The sequence below is a fragment of the Rattus norvegicus genome, chromosome 2, assembly GCF_036323735.1.
Source record: "Rattus norvegicus strain BN/NHsdMcwi chromosome 2, GRCr8, whole genome shotgun sequence".
Classification (NCBI taxonomy): Eukaryota; Metazoa; Chordata; class Mammalia; order Rodentia; family Muridae; genus Rattus; species Rattus norvegicus.
This window is the reverse complement of record NC_086020.1, coordinates 112,222,453-112,249,327: the sequence shown is the minus strand read 5'-3', so window position 1 is coordinate 112,249,327 and position 26,875 is coordinate 112,222,453. Positions and strand designations below refer to the sequence as shown.

General features: G+C 43.1%; 1 protein-coding gene across 7 annotated transcripts in view; it reads left to right on the top strand.

The window, feature by feature from the left end:
• The window catches only part of Fndc3b (fibronectin type III domain containing 3B), a 306,006-nt gene extending 296,786 nt beyond the window's left edge, over positions 1 to 9,220 (top strand). For 6 of the 7 annotated variants that reach the window (XM_063281559.1, XM_006232215.5, XM_039101977.2 and 3 more), the window contains 2 exons: positions 177 to 304; positions 5,757 to 9,220. In XM_063281559.1, coding sequence (XP_063137629.1) covers positions 177 to 304; positions 5,757 to 6,068 — 440 coding nt within the window. In that variant the 3' untranslated portion in view covers positions 6,069 to 9,220. The remainder of the gene's footprint in view (positions 1 to 176; positions 305 to 5,756) is intronic. The other variant, NM_001191704.1, reaches the window with a different exon arrangement.
• Positions 9,221 to 26,875: the final 17,655 nt, after the last annotated feature.

Sequence of the window (26,875 nt, the reverse complement as noted above, 5' to 3'; positions counted from 1 at the left end):
GGTCCTTTCTTGATGGTTACTGAGCAGGGTTAGCAGGAAGCTGGACCAGTAAAGTTCCCTCTCAGGCCGGGCATAAGCACCACCACACTCTCCCTGGGCCTCACAAAAGTGTTAGGTACAGACTGCTGATGTGAGACTTTGAATTCTGAGTGTGAGTGTGTGGTTTTGTCTTGCAGCACCTCGAGTGACGCAGTTGGAAGGAAATTCCTGTGAAATCTTCTGGGAGACGGTACCACCGATGAAGGGCGACCCTGTGAACTACGTTCTGCAGGTGTTGGTTGGAAGAGAATCTGAATACAAGCAGGTAAGGATCAGTGTCTGCCTGTGTGCAACTCCCCAGCATCAGGCTGGCTGCTTGCCATGATGGAGTGATGGAGTAAGCTCTGTATTTGTTAGCTAGTCAGCCTGTCAGCCAGCTCGTATCATTTCCATTCATTTCCTATCTGGTGGTGTTCTTCCTGGCATTTCAGTTCCCAAGCATAAACTTGTAAAGAGTTTCAAGTGGTGTATTCGTGTTTAATGGTGTAAAATCTGCCTGTGTCCGTCTTTGTATGATTGAAAAAGAAAGTGACTCCAGAGAAGAAGGCCTCTTAGCCTAGCCACCAAGTCCTGTGTCCTCTCTGCCTTTGTTACAGAAGTGACAACGTGCATTGAGGGGGTAAGGGAGGTAACCAACAGACCCTGAGGCCAGGGACTCAGAAGCTCTGTGTATCACCCTTTAGTGTACATACGTATCAGCTGCAGACCTGTTAGAGTGTAGACCCTGATTTGAGATGGGTGAATGGGGATTCACTCCTGATGACGTAGTCATCCATGTGTCAAGCTCACGATTAAACTTACTCAAAAGAAGACACTATCCTCATACAGCCAATGATGGATTTGGTTTTAACCATTTTCACACATCTCAATTCTTTATTTCTTCTGGGGTAACTCCCTATCAGGTTATTGATTATAACGGGTCCAGAGACTGTCGGGCTTTCATGAGGTCCGCTGGAACATGTACCAACTGCTCGGTGAAATCAGGACACAAGGCTTTATTCCATCCGGAAAGCATGGCCTGTTCACTTGGCACCCCTCATAATCCATTTGTACTCAACTCATAAGGGTGCAGACCAGTGTCTCCTGTGCTGGAAAACATTGGCATTGTTGGTAAAGGTTGCTGCTTTTAGCCTTTGAGTCTTCAGATACACACAGAAGAAGAAAATCTGATTCAGAGTTTACTCAAATTTCTTGCTGGTGTTTATGTAATAATTTTTTAAATACTTGTAAACAAAATATGCCTAAGATATCAAGAAGCTACTGGATATTTTGATATATTTTCTTAATAAGAGCATCAGATAATGAATGGATTATATTAATCACATCTTGCAAAACCTTGATCATCAATCTGACATCTGCCAGTTACTGATTCCCGTAAGCAGATGACATCACTAAGGCCTCCACCATTCTGCTGGCAAGGGAACAAAGGCCCTGGGCTCCCTCACATTCCTGCCTCTTTCTGACCCCGTTACCCTCAGAGTCAGTCATTCCAGGAGCCATTGCTCGGCTGGACACAGCTGTAGGCCTCATCCCAGTCCACAGTGGTGGGCGGGCTAGGAAATGGCTCGCTTTCTCATTGGATACTTAGCAGTGGTTCATTTCTCAGTAGGACACCCACCACGTGTTCATTGCTGTGTTTTTAAAACCTTTTGTTCCATGTACTCTGCTTTTCCACCTGTTCTTGGAAAAATGTTCTGCTTCTCAAAGTGAGTGCTGCCTCACAGAGGAAGGGGCAGCAAGATGAGTCCAGTTTCTGTAGGTGTCCACCAGTGTCAGAATGAGGACTAAGCCACACAGTACGTCCGATTTTATCAGAGCAGCCTTTGAACCCACTGGTTAATGCTACATATTTAGACCCATGGATACAGAAGTACTAAGTACCGATAGAATCATATTTGCTCTAGATCATTTTCCTACCATAAATGGCTATATAGACAGTTGTTTATTATCAAGAACAGAACATTCTAGGGCAGGTTTCGTAAACAGAGATTCCACATATTTCCCACATTTACCAAGAAACGGGTAAGGACAGGAGTAGCATATGAGAAGCCACAGCTGACACGGCTGATAAGGCACAGTTTGTACTGGGCCTGGGGTGTTCTGTCGTTTTTCTTTTCTTCCCTTTCCTTTCTCTGTGCAGCAAGCATTGAGTCGAATGTAATGCTTTGAGTACTGCCTCTCTCGTCCTGACATGAGACCGGGAATGAAGGCTATTTGGGTAATGTGTGGGATAATAGGCAACAGGCTCTGATTTCATAGCAGCAAAGCCAGAGCAAATGGGAAGCAACTGTTACCATGCTGCAGCCTCTGCAGAGCCAGGGCCCTGAGTGCCCCGGCTCACACCAGGGCTAATCCCAGGGTCCAAATGGTAGGGCTTCAGGGATGCAGGGCTACTTTTCTGAGACTGGCACAAAATCTTTCAATGGGGTCATTTATTTTGCTAATTTTTAAGCTTATAGTTCCCTTTTAGTGTCTCCTGAAGAAAAACCCTTACATAAGAGACTGCTTAGAATTTCCCATGAACAAATCCATGCTTGATTTCCTGGAGTGCAGACATAGCCCCTGGCTCAGGGGCACTCGTGCTTGCTCTGTTATGGAGGCATCTCAGCTATCAGCACTGTCCCCAGGCCCGTTGAGAGGGAGGAGTCCACCTTAGAAAGAGATCGGCAGTGTATTCCCAGTGCCATTGCTGGGCCTCATCCACTTAGCACAGGAATTCACTGACCCCCCCCCCCCACACGAGAGACCCACAGGTTAGCACGCTCACACCTGAGCCACAGGACGTCTGACGACACACCTGCCTCCCGTGCTCCTAGGATTTGGGAGAATTAATTCAGTTTGCCAACCTGGCAACTCAGATTGTCACATCTTGCCCTGGAGCCCATCCAGTCCTGAGGGGAAGTATGTGGCTAGACTGTGAAGGCAGGGCTGGCAACATGGGCCGGGGTATTCAAGCAAGCCTACAGCAGTCCAGCATGCACGGGGCTCAGTGCCCCTCCCCTAAAAGCTATTGTTCAAGGGATTTCAGCTATGTGGCTTGTTCCTCAGGTGTAAGACTCTTGGATTCCTCACTTGGTTATCTGAATATTACTTTATGGCCTCCTGTTTGGAATAAACATTTCAAAATGAGTTTAAGATATAGCACCAAATCAAGAACAAAAATGACCTTTGGCAAAAAAAGAAATATATATCTTCACATATATACTTATTTTTACAATATTATGATTGGTGACTTCAATAAGAAAATCTTAAATGGAGCTCGGCCTCTTAAACTGAGTTGAGGCAGGAGAAGCACCCCATAATGGCCCTTTCAGATGAAGGAAGGCAAAGGGCTGTGAGGCCTGACTAGCAATGCACCTGTGCGCTGTCTCAAAGCCTGGGAAATCACTGTGCACAGGCACTGCCCCGGCCCCGGCGGCTCTCTGGCAGCTCATAAGAACTGCTGTGGTTGATGCCCTCAGATATTCGAGCACCAGGGCAGTGTCTTTGAGCTTTTCCTGGTGCAAGTGCTGTATGCCAGATCACCTAACGGTCCCAGTAATAAGTGGTTGTCCCTCAAGAAGATTGTGGGAGACACAAGGTCACTCAGGAAGGGGTCCCCTAACATCCCTTTATAAGTCACTCCTTAGTCAGACCTCCCTATCTTGGTTTTGTTACAGCTACCTACCCCCCGAGCCCCCAGCCCCACCCCCTTCTGCAAACCATAAATTTTCATATAGTTTTAATGTATTGTTTTCTTGACATTTTCTAATGTCAAGCTCAGCTCCCTTCAGTCTCCTGTTAGCCCCTGTTAATGTTTAGCATGATCATTTCTAAGTAAACTGATACTTTCAGATCCCTGTAATAGTGTCTTAGCTGGGGTTTCTTTTGCTGAGATAAAACACCGTGACTAAAAAGCAAGTTAGGGAGGAAAGGGTTCATTTGGCTTACACTTCCCGTATTGCTGTTCATCACCAAAGGAAGGCAGGATACCATCCCACAGGGCATGAACCTGGAGGCAGGAGCTGATGCGGAGGCCACGGAGGGTGCCAAGTCAGTCACTAATTAAGAAAATGCCTTACAGCTGGATCTTATGGAGGCATTTGCTCAATCGAGATAACTCATTCGTGTCAAGCTGACATAAGAGCAGCCAGCACAGTAAACCTCTTCATGATTACATTGGGGTCGAGGAGGTGGGGCATAGCTCAGAACCCCAGGTCCTTATGGAAGAAAAACATTATACTCATGGAACAGAAAGAGTAAACAGCTGACTCAGCTGCATTTGTGCTGGGTTTTGGTTTGTGAGACAGCCTATCACTGTAAATCTGGTGTCTGGAACTGGCTGTATAGATAAGACTGGCCTCAAACTCACAGAGCTCCACTCGCCCCCTGCCTCTGCCTCCTGGTTTGCTGGGATTAAAGGTGTGTGCTACCACACCTGACTTCAATGCTGAGATTTTAATAAGTTGAACTGCATCAAAGGGTCTTCACAGGAGCAAAACACAAAACTATGTGAGACTGAATTTTCATAGCACATATATCTACCAGAAGACTTAGATGGGGTTCTAGAGAGAGCCTACAAATCAGAGCAGAGGGCATGTTCTCTGCACAACACAGGTCTGAAAATGCCATAGCTGCACATAAAAAGATACAGAGGGCCTTTGGTGGGAGATGTCATTTGTGCCCCTGAAGGAACTGAAACAGTAAAGGATGTGTGGTACCTAGTGGAGGGAGGGGACAGCACACCAAGGGCTGGCTCAGGTCTCTGGCTGGCTGCCCTGACTACAGGACTTTAGTCTTCCCAGTGGGTGGTAGAGTTGCCCTAAAAGATGAAAACTTAAGACCTCAGAGGTCTGCATAAAAATGTTCACAGCCCCCTAATATACAAACTCCAAACTGGGAGAAATCCAAGTGTCCATGAAGAAGACAGTTAATATAGTACAGAGTCCTAGAGCAAACCATGAGAGCATGAGAGAATAATCTCAATATCTCTCTCTCTCTCTCTCTCTCTCTCTCTCTCTCTCTCTCTCTCTCTCTCTCTGTCTCTCTCTCTGTCTCTCTCTGGCAGCTAGGGAGGGGAAGTGTGAACTTAGACCACAGGCAAAGCAAGTTGCATACCTGAGGCCAAAGTGATGCTTACCACCCCCAACCCCCAACCCCCACCCCCTGACTGTGGCCATAGGCATGTGTAAGTTAAAGATGTGTTGAGACAGTAGTCCAGAAGTCCAGGACAGCCAAGAGTAGGGTGCACCATAAATCATAAACTTTCTTAATACATTATGAGGGTGGGGGACAGTGGTTTTGGGGATTTTTTTTGTAACTTGAATGCATGGTTCTTGAGTGTGAACTTCATTAGTAATGTCACAGTGTCAGATTAGGTGTGCCTGTTAGCCAGTTGTATATATAAAAGGGGACCTGTTTGTGTTGTTACCGACATCAGCCGTTACTCCTTCAGTTTAAAGTGTTACTTTGTTGTGGAGATGAAAGCAGAGATCTATTCCCACTAGACCTCTGTGTCTCCCTACTGCTTAACACAGTGGCTACATCCACTTCTGGCGAAGTCCCGTCATTGGATGTTACTTTGCTCAAATTAAGTTCAAAGGGTGATTCCATACAACTCGGATGCTGTTGGGGGTTTGTTTAAACCAGTCTGCACACGGCCCCAGGTGTACGTGACCATCTCTGCAGCAGCTATGGTGTTCTGAGTCTCTCATCTATGGCTTTTCCTTTCTCTGAAGGTGTACAAGGGAGAAGAAGCCACATTCCAAATCTCAGGCCTGCAGAGCAACACAGATTACAGGTTCCGCGTGTGTGCCTGCCGCCGCTGTGTGGACACGTCTCAGGAGCTCAGCGGCGCTTTCAGCCCCTCTGCGGCTTTCGTGTTACAACAGCGTGAGGTCTTGCTTACGGGGGACCTGGGAGGCATGGACGATGCCAAGATGAAGGGCGTGATGCCTACCGATGAACAGTTTGCCGCCCTCATTGTGCTTGGCTTCGCAACCCTGTCCATCTTGTTTGCCTTTATATTACAGTACTTCCTAATGAAGTAAATCCAGCGACCAGAGGGATGCGCCGAATGCCGCACACTTTAATACACATTTACTCAGAGCCTCCCTTTTTACGCTGTTTCATTCTTTGATTTATATACTTTTCTTGTTTTACACAGTTAGCTAGGGGAAACAGTGTTTGGCTGCACCTATTTGAGATGCAAAACTAGGAAGAGGTTAAACTGGATTTTTTTAATAATAAATAAAGTAATAAATAAGAAGAGAAGGAAGCAGCGGGCCAGCAGCAGACACCGAGGGCCAATTTTCCAGCTTCCAGTCTGCTTCTAGTCTGTTTCCACTGATGCCTTTTGCAAGCCTGTGATCTTTTCGTGTGTTACAGTTCTGTCATTTATATCCACGGTCATTTCTTGGTCATCTGTAGCTGTAAACAGAATCACAGTGTGTGTAGTTCAGGGCTGGGGTTCCGGTGTTATCAGAGTATTGTCACATGAGAACATACAGTGTGCCTTCGGAGGAGGCCACCTAGACCATCCTTACGTCATTCAGTTTCGTAACTGTTAGCTCACCTAAGTCAAGCCGTGTACTCTAATCTGAAATGTTTTACTACGCTGTATCCCTTATGATTTTAACACTATGAGTTGCCTGTCTAAGAAATCACATAACCAAGTGCACCTATAAATGATGGAGCATTGTAGACTTACACGTCGGTCCATAGCAGTAACTTTAAGAGGGCATTGTGCAATAGTTAGTTGTTTCCTCATTGGCTACTTTAAGAGCTGCTTTAACCTGTCTGTCTGTCTTTGTATATAACTACTTCTAATATAATCACTAGAGTTATTATATTCTGTTATGTCTGACCGGAATTATGTGACGAGAGCTCATGGCAGTTGTGAGCTGTCTCCTTACATGTTGGCCCATGGTATTTGAAAGACTTGCCTTTGGCTGTTCTTCGGGGTGTCAGTGACGTGAATGAAGGTCAATACAGCATTTCAGTGCCCACAATACTAGAGTGGCAGTGGATAAGAATCTGACTGATAAAGCCCACACAAGGGAACCATTTGCATTTGTCCTTCTGTTTTTGGGGCTTGATCTGGCCGCATGTGGAGAAGGAGTGGTAACTGGCTGTGAGCATGGGGTGATGGAGGGCCAACTAGCCTACTAGATTCTCTCCCTGGATCTGTCACTAATTTGCTTTGTGACCTCTCTGTGCCTGTTTTCTCGTGCATGAGAAATCAAATCAAATGGGGATTCGATACCTGTAAGTGCTACAAGGCCTTGGACCCACCGGTGCTGTGTGAGTGCGGAGAACCACTCTCATGTATTCACTTAGAGTCATGAGGTAATCAGTTCTAACCCAAAGTCATTGGATTCCCCAACCAAGTCCACAGTGTTCAAGTACCTCAGGGACACTTAAAGAGTTGGAGGTGCAACTGTATTCCAAAAGGGTGCAGCAGACACAGCCGAGCCCCTCTTCCTGGTGTTCTGTATATTTTTGCTCCTTGGTTTTTCTTGATCATAGCTGTTTTGTGCTTGGTCTGTGTTGTCTATGATGCAGTAAGTACCCTGTACTAGCTTATAATATTCCCATACCAAAGTCATGGGGAAACCAACATTATTGTGTTTTGGGTTTATTTATACTATATTCTGCATACAGTACTTTAAATGCCAATTACAGTGCAATCTTTATTTATTGTAAATTTTTTAAATGTACTTATGTACTAATTTGCCCTCCTAGCATGTTATATTTTGTGTGTTTTATACTTTTGTAATTTTAGGTCAGTTTAGTTCCTTGGCAACATCTGTAGCTAGTATTAGCTTTCTGACATTTTCTTGTGTTTTTAAAGATAAGACCATCTAACTCATTAAATGCCAAAAAAAAAAAAATCCATTATCAGTGATTGAAAGGTTTACATGTACCAAGAAACCATATTCATCTCCTAGAAGAGTGCTAAGATCAATGCATTGTTTCGTGCCTATATTGATATAGCTATGTACTAGAGTTCTGTATTTTGTTATTGACTATGATAATTAGTGTGATTAGACTTGTACACTGATGGTATCAAGGTAAATATATTTTTGCCAAAGCTCTGGCCTTCGGAAGCTCTTCCTTTCATCCAAGTGTGTCGTTCAACCCACTGTGACGTCATATCCACATTCCCTGAGACGGTCGCAAGTGGGTGAAGGCAAATTCAGTGGAATAATTTTTAAAGCTATTCACAGGGAGAGTCTTTTTTTAAACAAAAACACTTCAGCACTACTGCTGTAAAGAATTCCCTGAATTGATTGAATTGTTGTAAAGGAAATTATACTTCAGGCCAAAATCTCTTTAATCTTCCAGAGATTTCAAAGCTCTGTTACCAGCAGGAAGCGGAAGCGTGTGACACACGAGCAGACAGCACTTTATTCTATTGCTCTCCATTATTTGGTATTCACTATAGTCTCTTCGGTCGGGAAGTCACTCCTCTACGTGGCACTCTCCTCTATCACAGATCTGTATATGTGCTATGGATATATAACTATATATATATTGCCATTACAAAGGAACAATACAATAAAGTGTTCTATTGACCTTCTCTGTGCCCTTTGCCGTACGTAGGAATGAGTGAATGGCTTTCTATTGGCCTTCTCTGTGCCCTTTGCCGTACGTAGGAATGAGTGAATGGCTTTCTGATGCCCTGATGCTTCTCTGTACATCAACTGCATCCCTGACACAAGAAATTCCAGTCACCTGAAGCAAACTGCCCTCTGTCCTCAAAGAAAATGTTCACAAAGAAAACTTTTTTAAAAGGCTATTTTGCATATTATCTGCCTTGTTCTTATCACACTTGAGATGTTGGCATTTTCTGACCCTGTCTCTTTGGCTACAGTCATTCAGTATTTGTGTCAAATTTGACAAGTGCCCTAATAGAATGTGTTTGAATGTTATCCTTGCACAATTCTTTAAATTGAAAGACAAAATGTTTTACCTCACTGTTGGACATACATTCCAAGCTTTTCAACTTTAGGAGAAAAAAAAATAATCATATGTTTCCTGTCTTGTAAATTTTAGATTATTTCATATACATTGTATTAAAACTGCCATATCAATTTTAATGTATAGATTTTGCAAATACTATGCTATATGTAATACCTAACTGTATCTGTAGTGTATATGTAATATATTTATGCCCAATAAATGTTTTAATTCTTTCTGACGTAAGTAGGTTTCTTCAACCTTGAATAGGATTGCTTTTATTGTTGCACCTCTTACATACTTAACATCCCGGAACGTTCAAGTTTAAACATCTTGAGAGGTCAGGCAGGTGGCATAGTACATGATGCTGTCACTCGGCTCAGGGCGGTTGACATCATGCAGGACCACCCACCACAATCTCATCAATGCTGTTAAAGTAACCCAAATTCCAAGCTACTTCTCTAGTCAGCCTCTCGGTATAGTGTAGTTAGTAGCATAATATTTTATCTGCCTCCAGAAGATGGGAGTGTAGGTCCCCTCTGCCACCCATTACTGACTGTTTCCAATCTCAGGATGAACTCCTGAGCTCCTTCCTCCTCCGGATCTCACTCAACAGTAGCAGTGACAGTGAGAAACTGGCCTTCTCCTTCCTAGGGCTACAGAGAACCTACAGTTCAGGTGCTCTGGAGAGGAACAGAACCTGGCCTTCCTAAGGTCAAGGATGGGCTGTTGTTAAGGTTACATTGTTTCACTAGTTATGCAGCCTCCTGGGTCAGGGAAGAGGTACACGTGCAAAAGTTGTTTGTAACTCAAACTTGCCTTACTTATGTGTCATGACTGAACAATGACAACTTAAACAAGCATCAACTATTATGGACCTGACACTGCTGAAAATACAGTAAAGGAGTTATTTTTTTCTTTCTTCTTTTTAGTTGTAAGAACAGAAAGTGTCAATAAAAAGCTTATTGGCACTAGAATTTTGGAAACCTGACCAGGGAGTGCAGAATCCCTCTTTGTTAAGAGGGAAAATGAACACCAATGGAAAAGTAAGTGCAGAATTCTTGATGCAGAACATCCTGGAGCCTGACATATTGACAGCTGGGTGTCCCCCTAGAAGTGCAAGTGAAGAATAGAACGGGCTAAAAGCTGCTCAGTATGTAACACCTCCACCCCCTTTACACTGCCCCACTTCATCCTTACCAGTGAAGCCTAGGACTGTATCCTAAGGAGGCAGAAGTTAAATACTCTGACCCAGAGCTGAGAGGGAAGATGTCATGCAAAAGGAAATCTGGTGAGCAGAGTCATACGGGGCAGTGACTCAGATCTTCAGTAAAATGGCACAGCGCTTTTAAGTCTTACCTGCATGATGATTGCCCAGGAAGCTTTTCTATCTCTGCTTTCACAGGTAAGAGACTAAGACATAACTGGAGCAACAGTGGATTTTCAAGATCTCTGGTGATTCCCAGAGTGACTAGGACGGGACACCTCATTCTCATTTCTGCTGCCATCCATGTCTGCACATTAATTCTCTATCTTAATCAAAGGCAACTTGATAGAATCTTCTTGCATGAATGGGCAAACCCCCCCACCAAACAACAGTTCAAAGAACCAGTTAAGAAGAAGACTGAAAACCTAAATTACTATCTCCAAAAAGAGGAGAAAAATAAAGATGAACATCAGGGAAAATAAATTGCAAGACAAGAAAAATGTTCTTGGAAAGTAAAAATTTTCAGGAGGGAGAAAGAGAGCTCAAAGTAAAGACCTCAAAAAATTGAACAAGAATCAGACCAGGACATTCCACACATTTCAGAATCTCCAGGAAGAAGAAGCAAAAGGGAAGGGACTTCTTACATGAGTTTCCAGAATGCGACACAAGGTCTTCATCACAGTGGAGACTTCCTTCACACTGTGGCATCCAGAAATTTCAAAACTCTAGAGCTAGAGAAGTCTCTAACAATGCAGAAAAGATGGCCACATGGAGGGAGAAGACCTGAGTGGCTTAGACATCCCCAGAACCACGCTGCAAGCTAAACGGTAGAGCATGGTTACTTCAAGACTGTAGATGTCCTGCCCTAACCCAACAGTATGAAGTGTGATGATGACATTTTAGAAATGCAAGGTCTCATAGATTTGCTTCCAGTGTCCCCTTCCCCTGGAAGTTTCTGCAGCTTATGCTCTGCCCTGTAAGTGCATAAAGCAGGCAGAGAGGCTCATGGGATGCTTCTTCCATACTTAAGGCCCATATTCAGCTCTCTGGCCTTTGCTGCAAATAGATTTATACACCTCTCACTTCCCTACCCTTTCCCATTCCCGGTCACCCTAAGTATGCCTGTAAAGGACACTTTTAAGCAAGCCTCTCAGGATATCTTACCCTGGACTTACGCAGACTAAAAACTGCAGCTGGGCAAAGATCACGATGCATTTCTATGATGCCAACTTTCACTTTTGAGATGTAGTCAGGAAGGGCAGATTCAAGGTCATGAGACTGTAAGTGCATTAAGAGCTGGGAAGGAGTACAAATGGGCAGGACACGGAGTCTGCTGGTAACTGCAGCATGCACGTGGCTTGTTATATGGCCAGGTAATAGGAGGCACAAGAGGCTTGTTGACTTGAATTCAACTGATTTGACAAGGAAAAGTTTATGTAGCAGTGACATGGTCCATACATTTTTCTAATGTAACCCACATTGTTTTGCCTTGATTGAATCACTGTGTTCCCATCACTGATCGAATTCTTAACAGAAGCAACTCAGGGAAGGAAGGGGGACGGGTTTACTTCAGTGCACATCAAAGAAGGGAAATTCCTAGTAGCAGTGAGGGCAGGCAGTGACATGAGCCTGGTGGGAGCCTGGGGCAGCTGGTCACACTGCATCTGCAGTCAGGATGCAGAGAGAGAGATGAATGAGGCGTCCGGCTCACTTTATCATTTTATGCAGTCAGGGACTCCAGCCCACAGCATGGTCCTGCCCATAGTCAGGGTAAGTCTTCCCTGCACAGTTAAAGCTCTCTGAAAACACCCTCATAAACATACCCAGAGGTTTGACTTCTAAATCCCATCAACTTGACAATGAAGATTAGTCAACACAGGGCGAATAGGTGGTTTTTGGTTTTTTGTTTTGTTTTTCCTGTATCTCCCCAGGAGAGCCATGTTATATTAATAGAATAAATAATTTTCTTTAAAAAAGAAAAATGTCATCCTCTCCACAGGCACATAAGTATTTGACAAAGTTTCAAATATTTCACAATAAAAATATCAAGATAAAAGACTTTCATACTCAATCTGACAGCATGCAATACCCACAGCAAACATGGTACCAGAGAAAAATTGAAAGCGTTCCTCCCCCACCCCCCACCAAGAAAGTCAAGGATGTCCTTCCTACTCAACATTAGACAGGGTATTCTAGAGGTGATTAAATGATATAAATAAATAAATAAAGTAAAAGGCACAGGTCAGCACGCAGGAGTTCAACCCACATCATCAAAAGAAGAAGGGGTAAAAAAGGAAAAATATTACAGACTGAGAGGGATACAGGGACAGTATTTACTGTTAACATGATTTTTAATATAGCAAATCTTAAAGAATGTACAAAAAATATAATGTCAAACAAGTTGTACAAGGATTTCAAGGTGATATTGATAGACAAGGATTACATTTCTCCAGGCTAGTGAGAAGCCATGCAAAAGTACAAAGCTAAGGAAAGAAGTCCTTTTACAATAATGTGAAAGATAAAGTGCTTGGTAGTAAGGGTAATAAAAGAAATACAAGGCTTCTTCACCAAAAAATGGGGGAAAGATTATGGCTGTATGGCAATGGAAATTTTTGTTTGGAAGTTAGAAATTCTAAAGACATGAAGATGATACTTTCCAAATTGGTCCAAACACAATCCCTGTGCGAATACCAGGTTCATGTGGAAAATTGACAATCTGATTTTAACATCATTCTTGATATTCATGAACCTCAAAGCAGCCAAAAGCATCTTGAAAAAGAACAATGAAGTTGGAAGAGTTACACTTCCTAATTTCAAAACTTGCTACCAAGATACAGTAGCAGGGTTAGCCTGGTACTGTCCTAAGAACAGAAACTTATGTGAACTGGGAGTCTACAAATAAGTGCCTGTAACTGGGGGGTTTTGTCAAAGTCAACTGCTTTTTGATATGGTTACTAAAAAGATAAATCACAGTAAAAGGACAGCCTACAATGATGATGGATCAACCAGATATCCGCTTGAAATAAAAAGAACTTCAGTCTTTGCTGTATGCCACACACACCAAGAAATTAATTCAAATTGGATCAAAGATGTCAATGTGTGACCTAAAGTTCCAAAATATCTAATATTCGAGAAGACAAGAACTTCATGAAAATGTATATCAGCACCCTCATTCCTAGTTAATGGGAATATCAAATAGAGCCAATACTTTGGAAAATAGTTGAACAAATCTTCAGAAGATCAGTCATATAATTATCATATCATCCAGCCATATTACTCCCAGGAGTACCCCCAAAAGAGATCATCTATAAATGCAGAATACCTTCACAGACAAACAAACCAGTGTTCATCAATCATAATGCTCAAATGTCCTTTAGTAGTTGAATAAACAAAATGATATATTTCTTGTCTGGTAAGTAGACGATGTGGCAGAGTATTGTTACATGCTGTAGTATAGCTAAATTTTGAAAACAGTGTACTAAATGAAAGAAGCCAGATAAAAGATTACATAGTGGGATGGAGAGATGGCTCAGTGGTTAAGAGCACTGACTGCTCTTCCAGAGGTTCTGAGTTCAAATCCCAGCAACTACACGGTAGCTCACAACCATCTGTATCAAAAATTTAGGTCACTTTCAAAAAAGGGGGGCACTTTCCTTATTCTCCCATACATGTGCTAATGAAGCATCTGCATCTCCAGGTGACCCTGACTTGATTATAAAGTCACTTACATTATACACTACAACCCCACCCTTTTGTAGACTTTTCTCAAGGATCATGGGAAGATCTGAGGGTTTTAGTCTAGCACGGTAGAGTCCATGGCAGCAGAAGTGTATTTTGATAAATGCCCCTCATCACAGTGGACCAAGAAGCAAAGAAAGAATGCTAGCATTCTTTAGCCTTCTCCTTTTTCCTTTCTATGCCATTTGGGTACACACACACACACACACACACACACACACACACACACACACACACACTGCCAACCCATGTACAAGATGGTGCTTGCCACGTTCAAGGTAGGCCTTCCCTTCCTGAGTCAAACCTCTCTGAAGACTCTCTCAGGCATGCAGACATGTACCTCACTCATCTCTTGGGTGTTCCCTAGGTGAGGGATGAAAAATTCAGTAGCTGAAAGGAAGATTGAAGAAAAACTGTGGTTGGGTGATCTTTATTCAGTAAGCCAGGAAAGGCACTAGATTCTTGAGGAGGCTGTCAGTGTGGCTGTAGTGTGTAGAGAATGGGAGCTGGTGACAGCTGCTGATGGATTTGGCCTTAGAAACAGATAAGAAGAGAGCAATGGCTGCTGAGCAAAGAAGTGGGGAGAGTGATGAGAAATTCCACACTTTGTGAGCCTCTGTTCTTTCAAGGAGGAAGAGGATGAGTTCTTGAGTCATCCCAGAATAGCAAAAGGCTTGAGAAGTGGGGAATCAGTAGATGGCCTGGCAACAGAGGTCAGGGTTTAAGAGCAGAGAATGATGTCTCTGGGATAGCTGAGTAGCCTTTGACAATGTATCAATCAGCCATGAGCAATTGCCTCATCAAAGATGAGGCTTGATGAGGCAAGTGGGATAAGAGGGACAGTGTTCTGGAGTGACTGACCAAACCTTTGTGACAGATTTAACATTATCAGAAGTCTGGAAGAAAGAACAGCATCCTCAAAAGATATGCATAGGGAGAGTCAAAGCCATTTATAATTTGAAGATCACAAACAAATCTGACATGATTTTGAATCCCATGCCTATAACATAGGAACAAAAGTAGGCTAAGACCATGGAGCCACACCTCTTGTGAGCATGATTTCATTTGTCGGAGCAATCCTTTATAGCATGGTTATTCCCATTATATAGACAGGGAAACCGAGCTCCAGAGAAGAAATTTCCTCCTCATGCTTTGGTTGGGAACCTAGCCTCTAATAGCTTAGCCATTTCTCCTGAGAAGTCATTTCCCCAAAGTCACTGTGGCTTGTATTTTCCATAGATACATCTGTACAATGTGTCCTTCCCTCTCTCTTCTTTTTTTTTTTCCAGAGCTGGGGACCGAACCCAGGGCCTTGCGCTTGCTAGGCAAGCGCTCTAACACTGAGCTAAATCCCCAACCCCACCTCTCTCTTCTTAAAGGATAGTCAAATTCTCCTACCCCTTGTTACAGGTGGAGTTGTAACTGCTTTTACCAATAGACTGTGTCCAAAATACCTCTATGTTTTTAAGACTGTGTCATAAATGCCATGTCTACCACCTGGTTTCTGTTGGACATTGCTCTATCATAAGATAATCACCATATAGGGATTTGGTACACCTAAAGCCACCATGATGGAGCACAGCCTAAACATGGAGGCACATTTACTCCCAACTCCGGTTCAGGTTCTTACCCAGCATCTGACATCTGATTGTGGGCCCCTAAAAGGCCCACCACCACCACCACCAAATAAAACGTTCCCAGATCAGTCCATCCTGAGATTTTTAATCCACATCATCAGCAAAATCAATTGGTCATCATCATTTTTTTGGATAGTGAATCTTTTCTGTCATCCAGACTGAATTTAAAGTCACTTAGGGGGATACACCTCTTGACATGGGGAACGGGATAGCATTTCAAGAGAGGATTACCTAAGAAGAGCAGAACGTGCCAGCTGAATGTGGGCAACACTATTTCATGGGCTGGGGCCCGGGTCGAATAAAAAGGGAAAAGAGAAAGGACAAGCACTAGTGTTCATTCCTCTGTGGATGAAACGTGACCCTCCCTCTAGCACCCAGCACATGCCTTCCCCGCCATGATGCTCAAATCATGAGCCAAAGTCAAACCTTCCTTTCTTAGATATTGCCTTGGCCTGGTATTTTGTCAAAACAGTGAGAAGAGTAACTAATGCAAATATGTTTCCAGGCATGTGTAACACCGCAAATATACGGAGGAGAGCCTTATACCAACAGCGAAGAAATACCCAAGGACCGGCAAGATGGCTCCGCAGGTACAGGCTCAGCTGGAGAGATGGTTCAGTGTACTGATGGGAGTTTGGTCCACAGCACCCATATCAGGCAGCTCAAATGACTGCTACAACTCCAGGGAGATCTGACACCTCCGAACTCCAAGGGACACACTCAGCAGTGTGAACACGTACACTCAAGTACACATAAAATGTGAAAGTAATAAGGATGAATAATTTTGAAAAAAAATTAACCAGGATTCATGAAAGCTGTGTGACCCGGCAGCTTAACTTTTTTTTCTGTATGTGTTTGTGTGTGTGTGTGTGTGTGTGTGTGTACATTTACGAGTGCCCGTGGATGCCAGGTGAGTCTCTGCACTGCTCTCTCAAATTGTTTGTGGCCCTTATTAAGCTTAAAGAGGCCAAAGGCACAATAGATGTTGAAACCAAGCAGCCCATTGAAATAGAAACTCATGAGTTAGAACTGAAAATTCCAGTGTGCATGGAGCTAAATCTGCCGTTTCTTCTATGCTTTGTCTTACCATCACCTCCTAGAGAAGATGGCTCTGTTCCTCCAGAAAGCCATGACACAACAGATGGCAGAGTGTCCTAGCAATCATGAAGCCAACTAAATGTCAAGAGAACAGGAGTAGAGGCACCCTGTGTTTCATTAGCACCGTCCAGTGTAGTGGCGAACCCCATCTGAACTGAAATCTAAGCCACTCCAAGCTCAAGGGGCCTGCAGCTGTGGGAGGTTAACCTCCTCGATTCTAAAGACTGAACCACTGTTGTTCCTGAACTTAGAAGCAAAGCTCACCTGGAGCCACAGGGCCATCAAAGCAGCATTTCTAACAAGCAGTCCTTGTTACTCCTTGCTCACCAGCTAGAATTGTTCCCACCTCACAGTTAGCTGGAGTCCAGACTGGATAGTTTCACATCAGGAGAACAAAAGCTAAGTGTTCAATGTCTCCACGGTCTCAACACTATTGCATCACTAGACATTTTTTCTGAAATGATTCTGAACTATATCCTAATCCTGACATCGGTGATTAGCAAGATTTCCATAACAATCCTCTTCTAGGGCATCACCCAGAGGAGTCCCTCTTTGACAGCTGGGACTGCGCAGACAGTGTGGGTTTTCTTTCCTGTGGTAGCTACTTCTGAAAAGAGTCTGGTGACCTCAGGAGTAGCTCGAGCCAAGAAAATGGCCTTATCAAGCCAGCCACAGTATCCAGCTTCTCCCCACATCCTCCAAGTTTATTCTCCCACTTTTCCCTTCCCCAATTTGTCTTCTGCTTTCTCAAGTCTCCTAAGTTAATAGGATAGAATAGTAGATTTGTAGAGGGGCTAGGAGAGCCATGCAAGAGTTTCCAAATTGGCAAGCACGCATCATGTGATAACAGTTAACAGAGCAAATCTTGGGGCCAGTGATATCGTTACAAATCTCACATTTTTATGATTTGATGTTTCTTGTTTTCCTGGTGGAAGATTTGGGGATAGTCTGTCACCAGTATGAACTCTGTGTTCACACTGAGCTAAGGCAAATGTAGTCATATTACAGGGTGAACTCTGTGAACAGTGTGAGCTAAGGCAAACGTATCTGTTTAACTTATGTTGAGACCATTCCCGTTCTTGCTTTCACTTCTCCAAAGGTGTTCTTGGTGGCTGCTCATCAAATTTCCAATTTATTTCTAGAACTATAGGTTGTAGAGGAATGGGTGATAGAGAAGGACCAGGGCATGGAGTCACACTGTTCTGTCATTTGCTGGCTGTCACTTGAGAAGAGACTTAGGGCAGAGAGGACATACAAAGGTTGCTGCTGCTTCCTGATATTGCGAGTAGCTGGAGTCCTGTGATTGGTCACCTGGAGGTGATAAGAATGCTGGATCCCTGCCAGGTCTACCACTGAAGCTTGCTATGCAAGCCTTTTGAAGCTCTTGATGGTTGAAGCTCTTTTGTTGATGGTTGACTACAGAGGGGATCCTGGGAAATGCAGCTTTCAGAAGTAGCCTTTCTGTGTTAACTTACAAAGGAGTTCCGATGAGCGCCATCTGCGTTGGAAATGTAGAAACAGTAATGTTTTATCCTCATAAGCCATTGAAACTTGCAGTTTGCTAAAGACCCTCTGATTTCTTGGAGTTCAGATGAAGGTACTTAATACTCCAGCTGTTCAAGTCATGTGTTGTGTGGCAGAAAACAGTAATGGTAGAAGCTAGGAAAGACACAGACAGATCCATTGGTGGCTCATGGTCAACAGAGAGCAAGCACCCAAGGTTCACACACGTGATCAGTGAAGGCCAAGGGGCAGATCCTGTAATTACTGCTGCTGGCATGAGACGAACCCATTCCTACAGTCTTCATTTGACTTTGAGAATTGTGTACTTTTGTTATCTCCTGATTGGTGGTGGGATTATTTTAGATTATTCCTCTTACTGTGAATTACACAGTTTGTTCTTAGCTCCCTTGCTAGTCTGCGGACACTGGCCAAATGAAAACTCTGGTCCCACAATTTTGACTAAATGTCATTAAGCTTTCCGGCTGATTATGTTAATGTTTCGACAAAGTTCACCTTTCATATCAGCTTAATTAATGCTTAATGTCTATTTCCACATCCTAATTACAATGGAAGAGATAAATGATATCGCCCCACGTGGCAATTGTGAGCTGGGGCATGAAAAGCCCTTCAAGCGATGCCTATAAAGTAGGGCACAAACTTCAACTTATCACCTAAGTGTGGAGGGTTGGAGGCTCTCCAAACGTCCATTTATCCTGCAGGACAGAACCCAAGGAATTGTCTATCACGTGACTTACTTACACCCTCAGTCTGAACAGTCTCCAAAATACCTTAGTTTTTATTTAGTTTAAGATATTTTGTTATTTTTCCTTTTGACATCTTTGAACTGTGAGTTATTCATATATATATATATATGTATATATATGTATATATATTATATATCTTGTTCCACATATTTCTGGGTAGCTTTATGGAATTTATTGCTAGTTTAATTCCATTATGGCAGAGAACAGACTCCATATAGCTGAATTCTCTCATGGATTATTGTCATTCTTCACTCAGATGCTGTTATTTATTCCTCGGCCCATTGTGATTTCCATGTTTTTGTGGATTTCTCATATTCCTTGTTAGTGATTTACTCTCATTGACAGTACCATAGCCAAATAACTTGCTTTGTGTCCTGCCATTTTGATCTAGTCCTTTTGTCCTTCTTCATGGCCTACTTACATGAAGCCAGGCCTGGTGGTACACGCCTCGGAATGCCACCATGTGGAAGGCTGAGGCAGGAGGATCTCCAGTTTAAGGCCAGCCAGCTCTACAGTGTACTGCGTACCCCCAGGCTGCCCTCAAATGCTCAGTTCTCTGTGCTTCTGCCTTCTACGTGATAGGATTACAGACAAGTGTCACCATGCAGAGCATATATAATTATCTGAAGCTGCGATATGTACAGCATGTGTCCTTATCCTTTCCAATAAAATACAAGTTCCCAAAAGGGCAGGGACAAGACATTTTTGATCCCTGGAGGGTCTATATTCAACACACTGTCTGGAACACAGTGGGCACTCAGTAGCTAATGAATAAGTAAATTTATATATGAGCACTGATTCTTCTGTGGTATTATTTTATGCGTTCAATTACCGACTATCTTTATTAAATATTGAGGTCTGGGTTGGCAGAGAATGCCACCCTGAACTTGGTTCATGTCTAGCTTTTGGATTGAGGTAATATCATCCAGGCTTATGAACTTGGGTGACCATGAACAGCAGCACAGCACTGGATCACAGAAACATCTTTTGTTCCCATCATGGCGAGTAGAAGAGAGTTAGAGGAGTCCACAGTAAAGTCTGGCATGGCAGTAGGACCAGCTCTCCCTTACCATTGCTCCTATTGTTTCTAGATTTCCTCCTTAGCCTGGGGTTGGTTTTCCATGAATAACCTGCTTCCGGGTCAATAAACCGGTCCAAGATGATGAGCATCTTTCATGAGAGCTAAGCTCTAATCCCAGATTCTAATCCTGGTTTCTCGGTTACACACCTGTAAGTCACCTTGCCTGACAGAGCAGTGCTGGGTTTCCCTTGCGCTGTCAGGAGGCCTCCTGCTTCACCAGGTCATTGTGGGACAGAGAGGAAGTTTGACAGTGCTGTGAAAAGGATGACGTAGGTGGCAGTGCTCAATTTTTAATTAAGAGATGAAACTAGAAACTCATTCTTAATGAGATTTTGGGTTATAGGTGATGGCCAACCATTACGAGGCAGTCTTAGATTGTGCTACCCAGACTCTGTCAGAGGTACTTCTAGTACTGTTACATTGCTTAAAAAGCATGGCTTAGAGATGTGTGACCCAGTACACATGAGGCTATAGGTACCCCTTCTATAAAAGGGGTATGAGACATGATGGCACAAGCCTGTAACTTGAGCATTCCAGAAGACACAGAAAGGCAAGAAGTTCAATGTCATCTTTGGCTAGACAGTAAGTTTAAACTGGCCTAGGATACATAAAACGCTATCCTTTTTCTAAAAGGTCATGATGTCATAAGTATGTGTTCCCTCAATCATTCCACAAATACAGGTGAAGCACTCTCATTGTACAAAGCACCTTTCTTATCAAAAGACAAAAGAAGGATCCCTGATCACATAGGTTTACATTCTGGTGGTCAAGTCAAACTAGAAATAAATCACCTCAACGTGGTCAGTGCAGTGAAAGAGAGATTACCCAGAAATTTGTAGAATAGTGTTTACTGTAGAGTTGGGGGAAGTTGGGTTATAATGAATGTTAGGAGGTAATGGTGAAATGTGTCCAGAGGAGTAAATAGACACAACAATGAAGAAATGAACGGTGCCTATCCATTGTACTTAATATTAAAGTCCCTGGAAGCTAAAGTTCAGCAAGAAACTGAGGAAGGGAAGGAAGAGAGAATTGCCATCACTTGATTTTGAGACTGCCTAGAATGAATCTGTTGAGAGTAAAGTGAATACAGTAAGACTGACTCGGGACATCTATGGTCCTGGGAACTCACAATGACTTTGTTCAGAAGCTCAGGTAATATCCTGCCAGGGGTGGGGAGTCCCAAAAGACTGACTAGGCCATTCCTATTAAAACATCACTGGGCCCAGGACTTGTCCCTTGAAATCACTTAAGATTAGTGTTCTCTTTTCGACACCATTGCCCCCACTACCCATGGCTCTAGAGGAGTGTAGGAACCCTCCACAGCACAGATTTTACCTTGACCATAACATGTTTGGCTTGTGCTCTTATTTTTCTGGCTTTCTTAAGAAAAACAATGAAATAGGGTCTCTGTGTGTAACCATATTGTCTGAGAAATCACCTTATATTCAAGGCTATCCTTGAACTCATAGAGATCCGCCTGCCTCTGACTCCCAACTGCTGAGATTAAAGATGTGAGGCACCACACCCAGCCCCATTCCTGCCTTTTTTGACTCAGAGTCTGGCTATGGAGCTCCTTGAACCCTTGCTTCTCTTTGTCTGCCTCTCAGTGTCTGGGGTGACAGGTGTGCTTCACCCTGGTCTGGTCTTGTCCTCATGAACTGCCTTTCCCTCTGGTGACTTATGTGCTACTTAAGTAGGACCCATCTTTTTAGTCATTTAGTCATAATTTCTGCACAGTATCACTTGGCTTATATGTGGCTTAATTTTTTAACTCCACTGTGTCAGACTTAAAGTGATTTCAAATCTCCAGTTTTCTCAGTATAAACTCATCTTTGTTTCTGAGTTTTATTAACTCAATATCTCAACAGTATCTGATTGGCCCCAATCACGTGTCTGCTCTGACCTCTGAATAATTACCTCTGCTTCATCTTTCTGTAACTAGATAGAAAAAGTGGCCACAAAGCTCATTGTTTTCAGAATGGCTCACAATGCAGGCAGATACTCTACAACATGTCTGCATGCTTCATTTGAGTTACATTATATGTTAAGAAAATTTGAAATATCTCCCAATAGTAGTAGTATTATCTCCTTTTTGCATATTTATTGAAGTAGAATTATACATCACATCATTTCAGAGACATAATTAAATGATATTTCATAAATTATAAGGCAGTATTAACCATTTTGTAAATTAGCATGAAGATTTTCTAGTTATTTAATTTTTCTTAAGAAATAAGTAATTGAAAAAAAGAAATAAGTAATTGACATAGTCTCAGAATTTAAATGGGAATTGAAATAGGTCAACCTGTCTATATTACTCACGTGCACCTTCAAAAAAATTCATACATAAGACACTTCAGCTAGATTCACCTAGAATTAGCACTCTTGACTTCATAAGAGGGTCACTGGGTAATATTAAGAACTTACGCCTTGGCCTTGCCTTCAGAAACTATAACTAATTTGTTGGGCACATGACAATGGCATCAAAGTCAAGTTTATACATCTCCAGGTGGTGCTGATGTGAGGCTGTGTTTAAAGCTCACCAGAAATGACAATGTTGTCATAAGTGGACATTTCTGGAAAGGACACATAGAAGCAAACTCTGACCTAGGGGTTGAAGCCACTTGGAAAGAGAAGACTCTTGAGATGAAGGGATCAAAGCAAGTCAAGAGGTATGGGGAAGAGAAAGAGACCTGCATATGTGCACACACATAGGGGTGAGGGTTTGGGCTAGTTTGGTGCCACACAGCATGAGAGGTTAGCCCCAGCTCAGTTGATGCTGAAAGAATTTTTTCTTGTTGTTTTGATGGAGGAATGAGTAATTGGCACAAGATGTGTGCTATACCTAGGGTTGGAGGCACTTGACTTTACCCATTTAGAAAATCTTGCTAACCCCAAAATGATCCATGACTGGTGATCTTGAGGAGCTCAGAGATCTTGTCAGAAATGTAGGCCCATCCAACACTTGACTATTCCACTTAATAACACAGCCAGGAAACCCACATTCACATTAAAGATAAGTGTGATTGGCATTAGCTTAATTTCTGATAGGTTTCAGACACTGGCAAGATTGCTTCTGTCACTTCTTGAGTTGAAATTTTATCAATATAAAGACATGTATGGAGGGCCAATGCTCATAGAAGTAATTATCTAGAATGGTGGACCCAGAACCTTCACAGTGGCATTTTTGTCACATACACACTAAAATAAATGTACCTGGCTGAGATGTACTGCCTTTTCCAGCAGAAAGTAAATGTTATAAAAGTAGGAACTTCATTTGGATTATGATTCATTGCTATCTAGGTAAGTAATCACTGTTCAATACAGGTTTACTTAATGAATGAGTGAATGAGCAAAAGAGAGAAGCGCAGGGTCTATGCAGAACTAGGTCATAGTTCCGAGCCATGGAGTTCCAGGATGTTGGGGGAGCAAGTGGTCTGAACAGATGTGAATCTGCATAGAACTAGACATCATTCTTCAGTAACCAGGTAGCTATTGCTTTTGATGACAGTAGTGTGATTTCACACTGCTTCAGAACCTGAGGATTCTCTTCCTCCCACTACAATAGCTATGATAGATAACAATGATATGGTCTCCATGAATAAAGAAGATATTCAGGCATCTTCCCAGTGCCTCTTAATGGAAGGTTTTAAACCAGCTAAGACTCTTGGGCAGCAGTTCTCAATCTGTAGATTGCTACTTCTTTGGGGGGGGGGTCAAAAACCCTTTTGCATGGGTCACCTAAGACCATTAGAAAACACAGATATTTACATTATAGTAGAAAAATTACAGTTCTGAAGTAGCAATGGAAATAGTTTTATGAGTGACTGTCACCACAACATGAGGAACTGTCTTAAAGGGTTGCAGCATAAGACGGTTGAGAAGCACTGCCCTAAGGTTTAAAGTTCACTTGGTGATTGATGGAGGCCCAGAAAACAGAGCAGAAAGGTTTCCACTTTCCCATTGCAGACTGTGCAACCATCTGCTGTGCTGGTGGCTGTCATGGGGAAGGATCCAATAAGGGTGTACCAGAAAGCCAGAGACTCATTGATACCAACACAAGATGGCCTCAGAGACCCCAACATGAGGAGGAATCCTCTCTGATCATTTATCTTCAGTGATGCTGTGGGATGTCTTCATGCTTGAGGACTCATGTATGCAAGCATGGCCTGCTAACTTTCTTTCATTGCCCAACCTTCTGACCACACCATAAATGGATACATTATATATTGTCGTCTCAAAGACTCCTCTAAAGAAGTCCTTAACTATTGGTGATGAGTTTTTTTTTAATCATTTCCTCTCTCAACCCAACCACATTGACAGCTATAAGTTAGCCTTTCTATGCAAATGTAGCCTCTTGACTCCTATTCTCAGCCATTATTGGCTCTATGTTGATCATAAGATACTGACCAGACCAAGTATGATGGTACACATCTTTGATCCCAGCACTTGGGAGGCAGAATCAACAGGATCTCAGTAAGTCTGAGGTCATTCTGGTCTAAATGGTCAGTTCCAGTCCTGACAGAACATAGTCTGCCTCAGGGAGGGAGGGAGGGAGGGAGGGAGGGAGGGAAGGAGGGAGGGAGGGAGAACGAGAGAGAGAGAGGAGAGAGAGAGAGAGAGAGAGAGAGAGAGAGAGAGAGAGAGAGAGAGAGGGAGGTGGGAAGGGGAGCAGAAGGGGGAAGGAGAGGGAGTAGATCACAAAGTCAATTCTCTTTTAGACTCCGCCTATTTCTGGAGCCATACCCACACTCAGCCACACCCATATTACTCCAGTCTTCTCAGCCTTTATCAAAAACTCAGAAATATGTTCAGTTCTATCTCAAACCTTTCATGCTGTTGGTCAATTCTGGAATCAAACTCATCCCTCAGTCATCCTCCATTCACATTGTCATAGAGTGCCACCTCTTCCTTCTCTGGTTTGTGCTCTAACCAAGCTAGGTGTCTTGTTAAGGTTGCTATTGGCATGATGAGATGCTGTGACCAAAACATGGGAAGGAGAGGCTTTATTTGGCTTACAGTTCCACACTGTAGACCAGCACAGAAACCTGGAGGGCAGAACCTGACGCTCAGGCTGTGTGGGAGTGCTGCTTCTGGCTTGCTCCTCATAGCTTGCTCAGCCTGCTTTCTTATAGAACTTGGGACTATCAGCCCAGGGGTATCACCATTCACATATACTGGGCCCTCTCCCATCAATTATTAGGTGTGCTTAGAGTCATTTTCTTAATTGAAGCTTTCTTCTCTCTGATCTCTTGATTGTGTTGACATAAAAGTTGACAGAAAACAAGCCAGTACACAGGGTAAATGTAAGAGTTTCTCACCTAGCTCTTCTCTACTATGGCACACAATTCAACTATAAGGGAATAATTACTGAGCAATTATTTACGTAACATTTTTTTCTTCATTGGAAATACCACATCAGTCACAGCACTGGGATAGTTGGTGTTACTTACTTACATTTTCTTCTTCTGAACTATTTTTATTTTACAATATTAGGAGAATTATAGAATTATATGTGTGCAGAGTAAAAGAGGAGATTGTATATCTCGACTGGTAACAAGATCTAGGTTGAAAGTTGGAGGGATTTGGGGCTTATTAGCAAATTTGTGCTGATATAACTAACAATGAAGACTGGATCAAACCAATATGGTTCTCACTCCGGAGGCCATATGGCCAAGACCACATTGCCAGTAAGAACCACAAGTGCTCCCTTTCTAAGTTGTAAATGGCCATTTTCTTATTGTGTTCCTCTCCACACCATGGATGGGATGGTCTGGTCTCTTCCTCTGTTTTGTTCTAAATCATATTCCTTGTGTGTGTGTGTGTGTGTGTGTGTGTGTGTGTGTGTGTGTGTGTGTGTGATCATGCTTGATCAAACAGTCAGAGGAAAACTTACAGGAGTCACTTTTCTTCTTCTATCATGTGGGCTCAGGGACTTAATTGAGGTTGTAAGGCCTATCAACACCTACCTTTATCCACCGAGTCATCTGGACAGCCCCTAGTCCTTTTATTATCAATGACACCAATAGTATCATGTGAGCCCCATTCTCATGACCTCATTTAAGCCTAATTAGCACCCCAGTCAATACCACTGGAGGTCAGTACTTCATACGTGACAGGGGTGCGTGTCCCAGTCACAACTCAGTCCATAGCAGGTCATAGGCAAGGATTTCTTATGGTGGCAAGTTCTGAGTTGGTTTAAAGAGTGATGGTAGGGGGCTGGGGATTTAGCTCAGTGGTAGAGCGCTTACCTAGGAAGCACAAGGCTCTGGGTTCAGTCCCCAGCTCCGAAAAAAAGAACCAAAAAAAAAAAAAAAAGAGTGATGGTAGTACCCATGAGAAAGTGGGTCATATGAAATGTCAGGACAGAGGGGTAATTAGAGGAGTCCAAAGGAGAAAGAAAGCAGAGCCTCCTTCTGAAACTCTGTACTGTGGGCATGAGGCAGCCATTGCCATCTTAGTCAGAGCAGCACCATTTATCCACAGGTAATCAGCTACCCTCAACAACATCAGGCCTACTGATGGCCCCTCCTCTAAGGCAGGGATACTCACTGGAACATCGTTTCAGAGTTCAGCTAGTAACAGCTTTCTGTATACCTTTCCAGTTGTATACAATCCTTCCTGGATGCTTTTGGTCTCACAAGTCCCTTTTCAGAGACACTGACCAGACAAGAGAAAAGCAGAGACCATGAAAGCTCGTGGTGGCTTCTTCTACACTGTAGCAAGAAGCCAAGAGGATCTCCACTGAGGACATTTTATTCCCTTTATAAAATACAATGCGGGTTGGGGATTTAGCTCAGTGGTAGAGCGCTTGCTAGCAAGCGCAAGGCCCTGGATTCGGTCCCCAGCTCCGAAAAAAAGAAAAAAA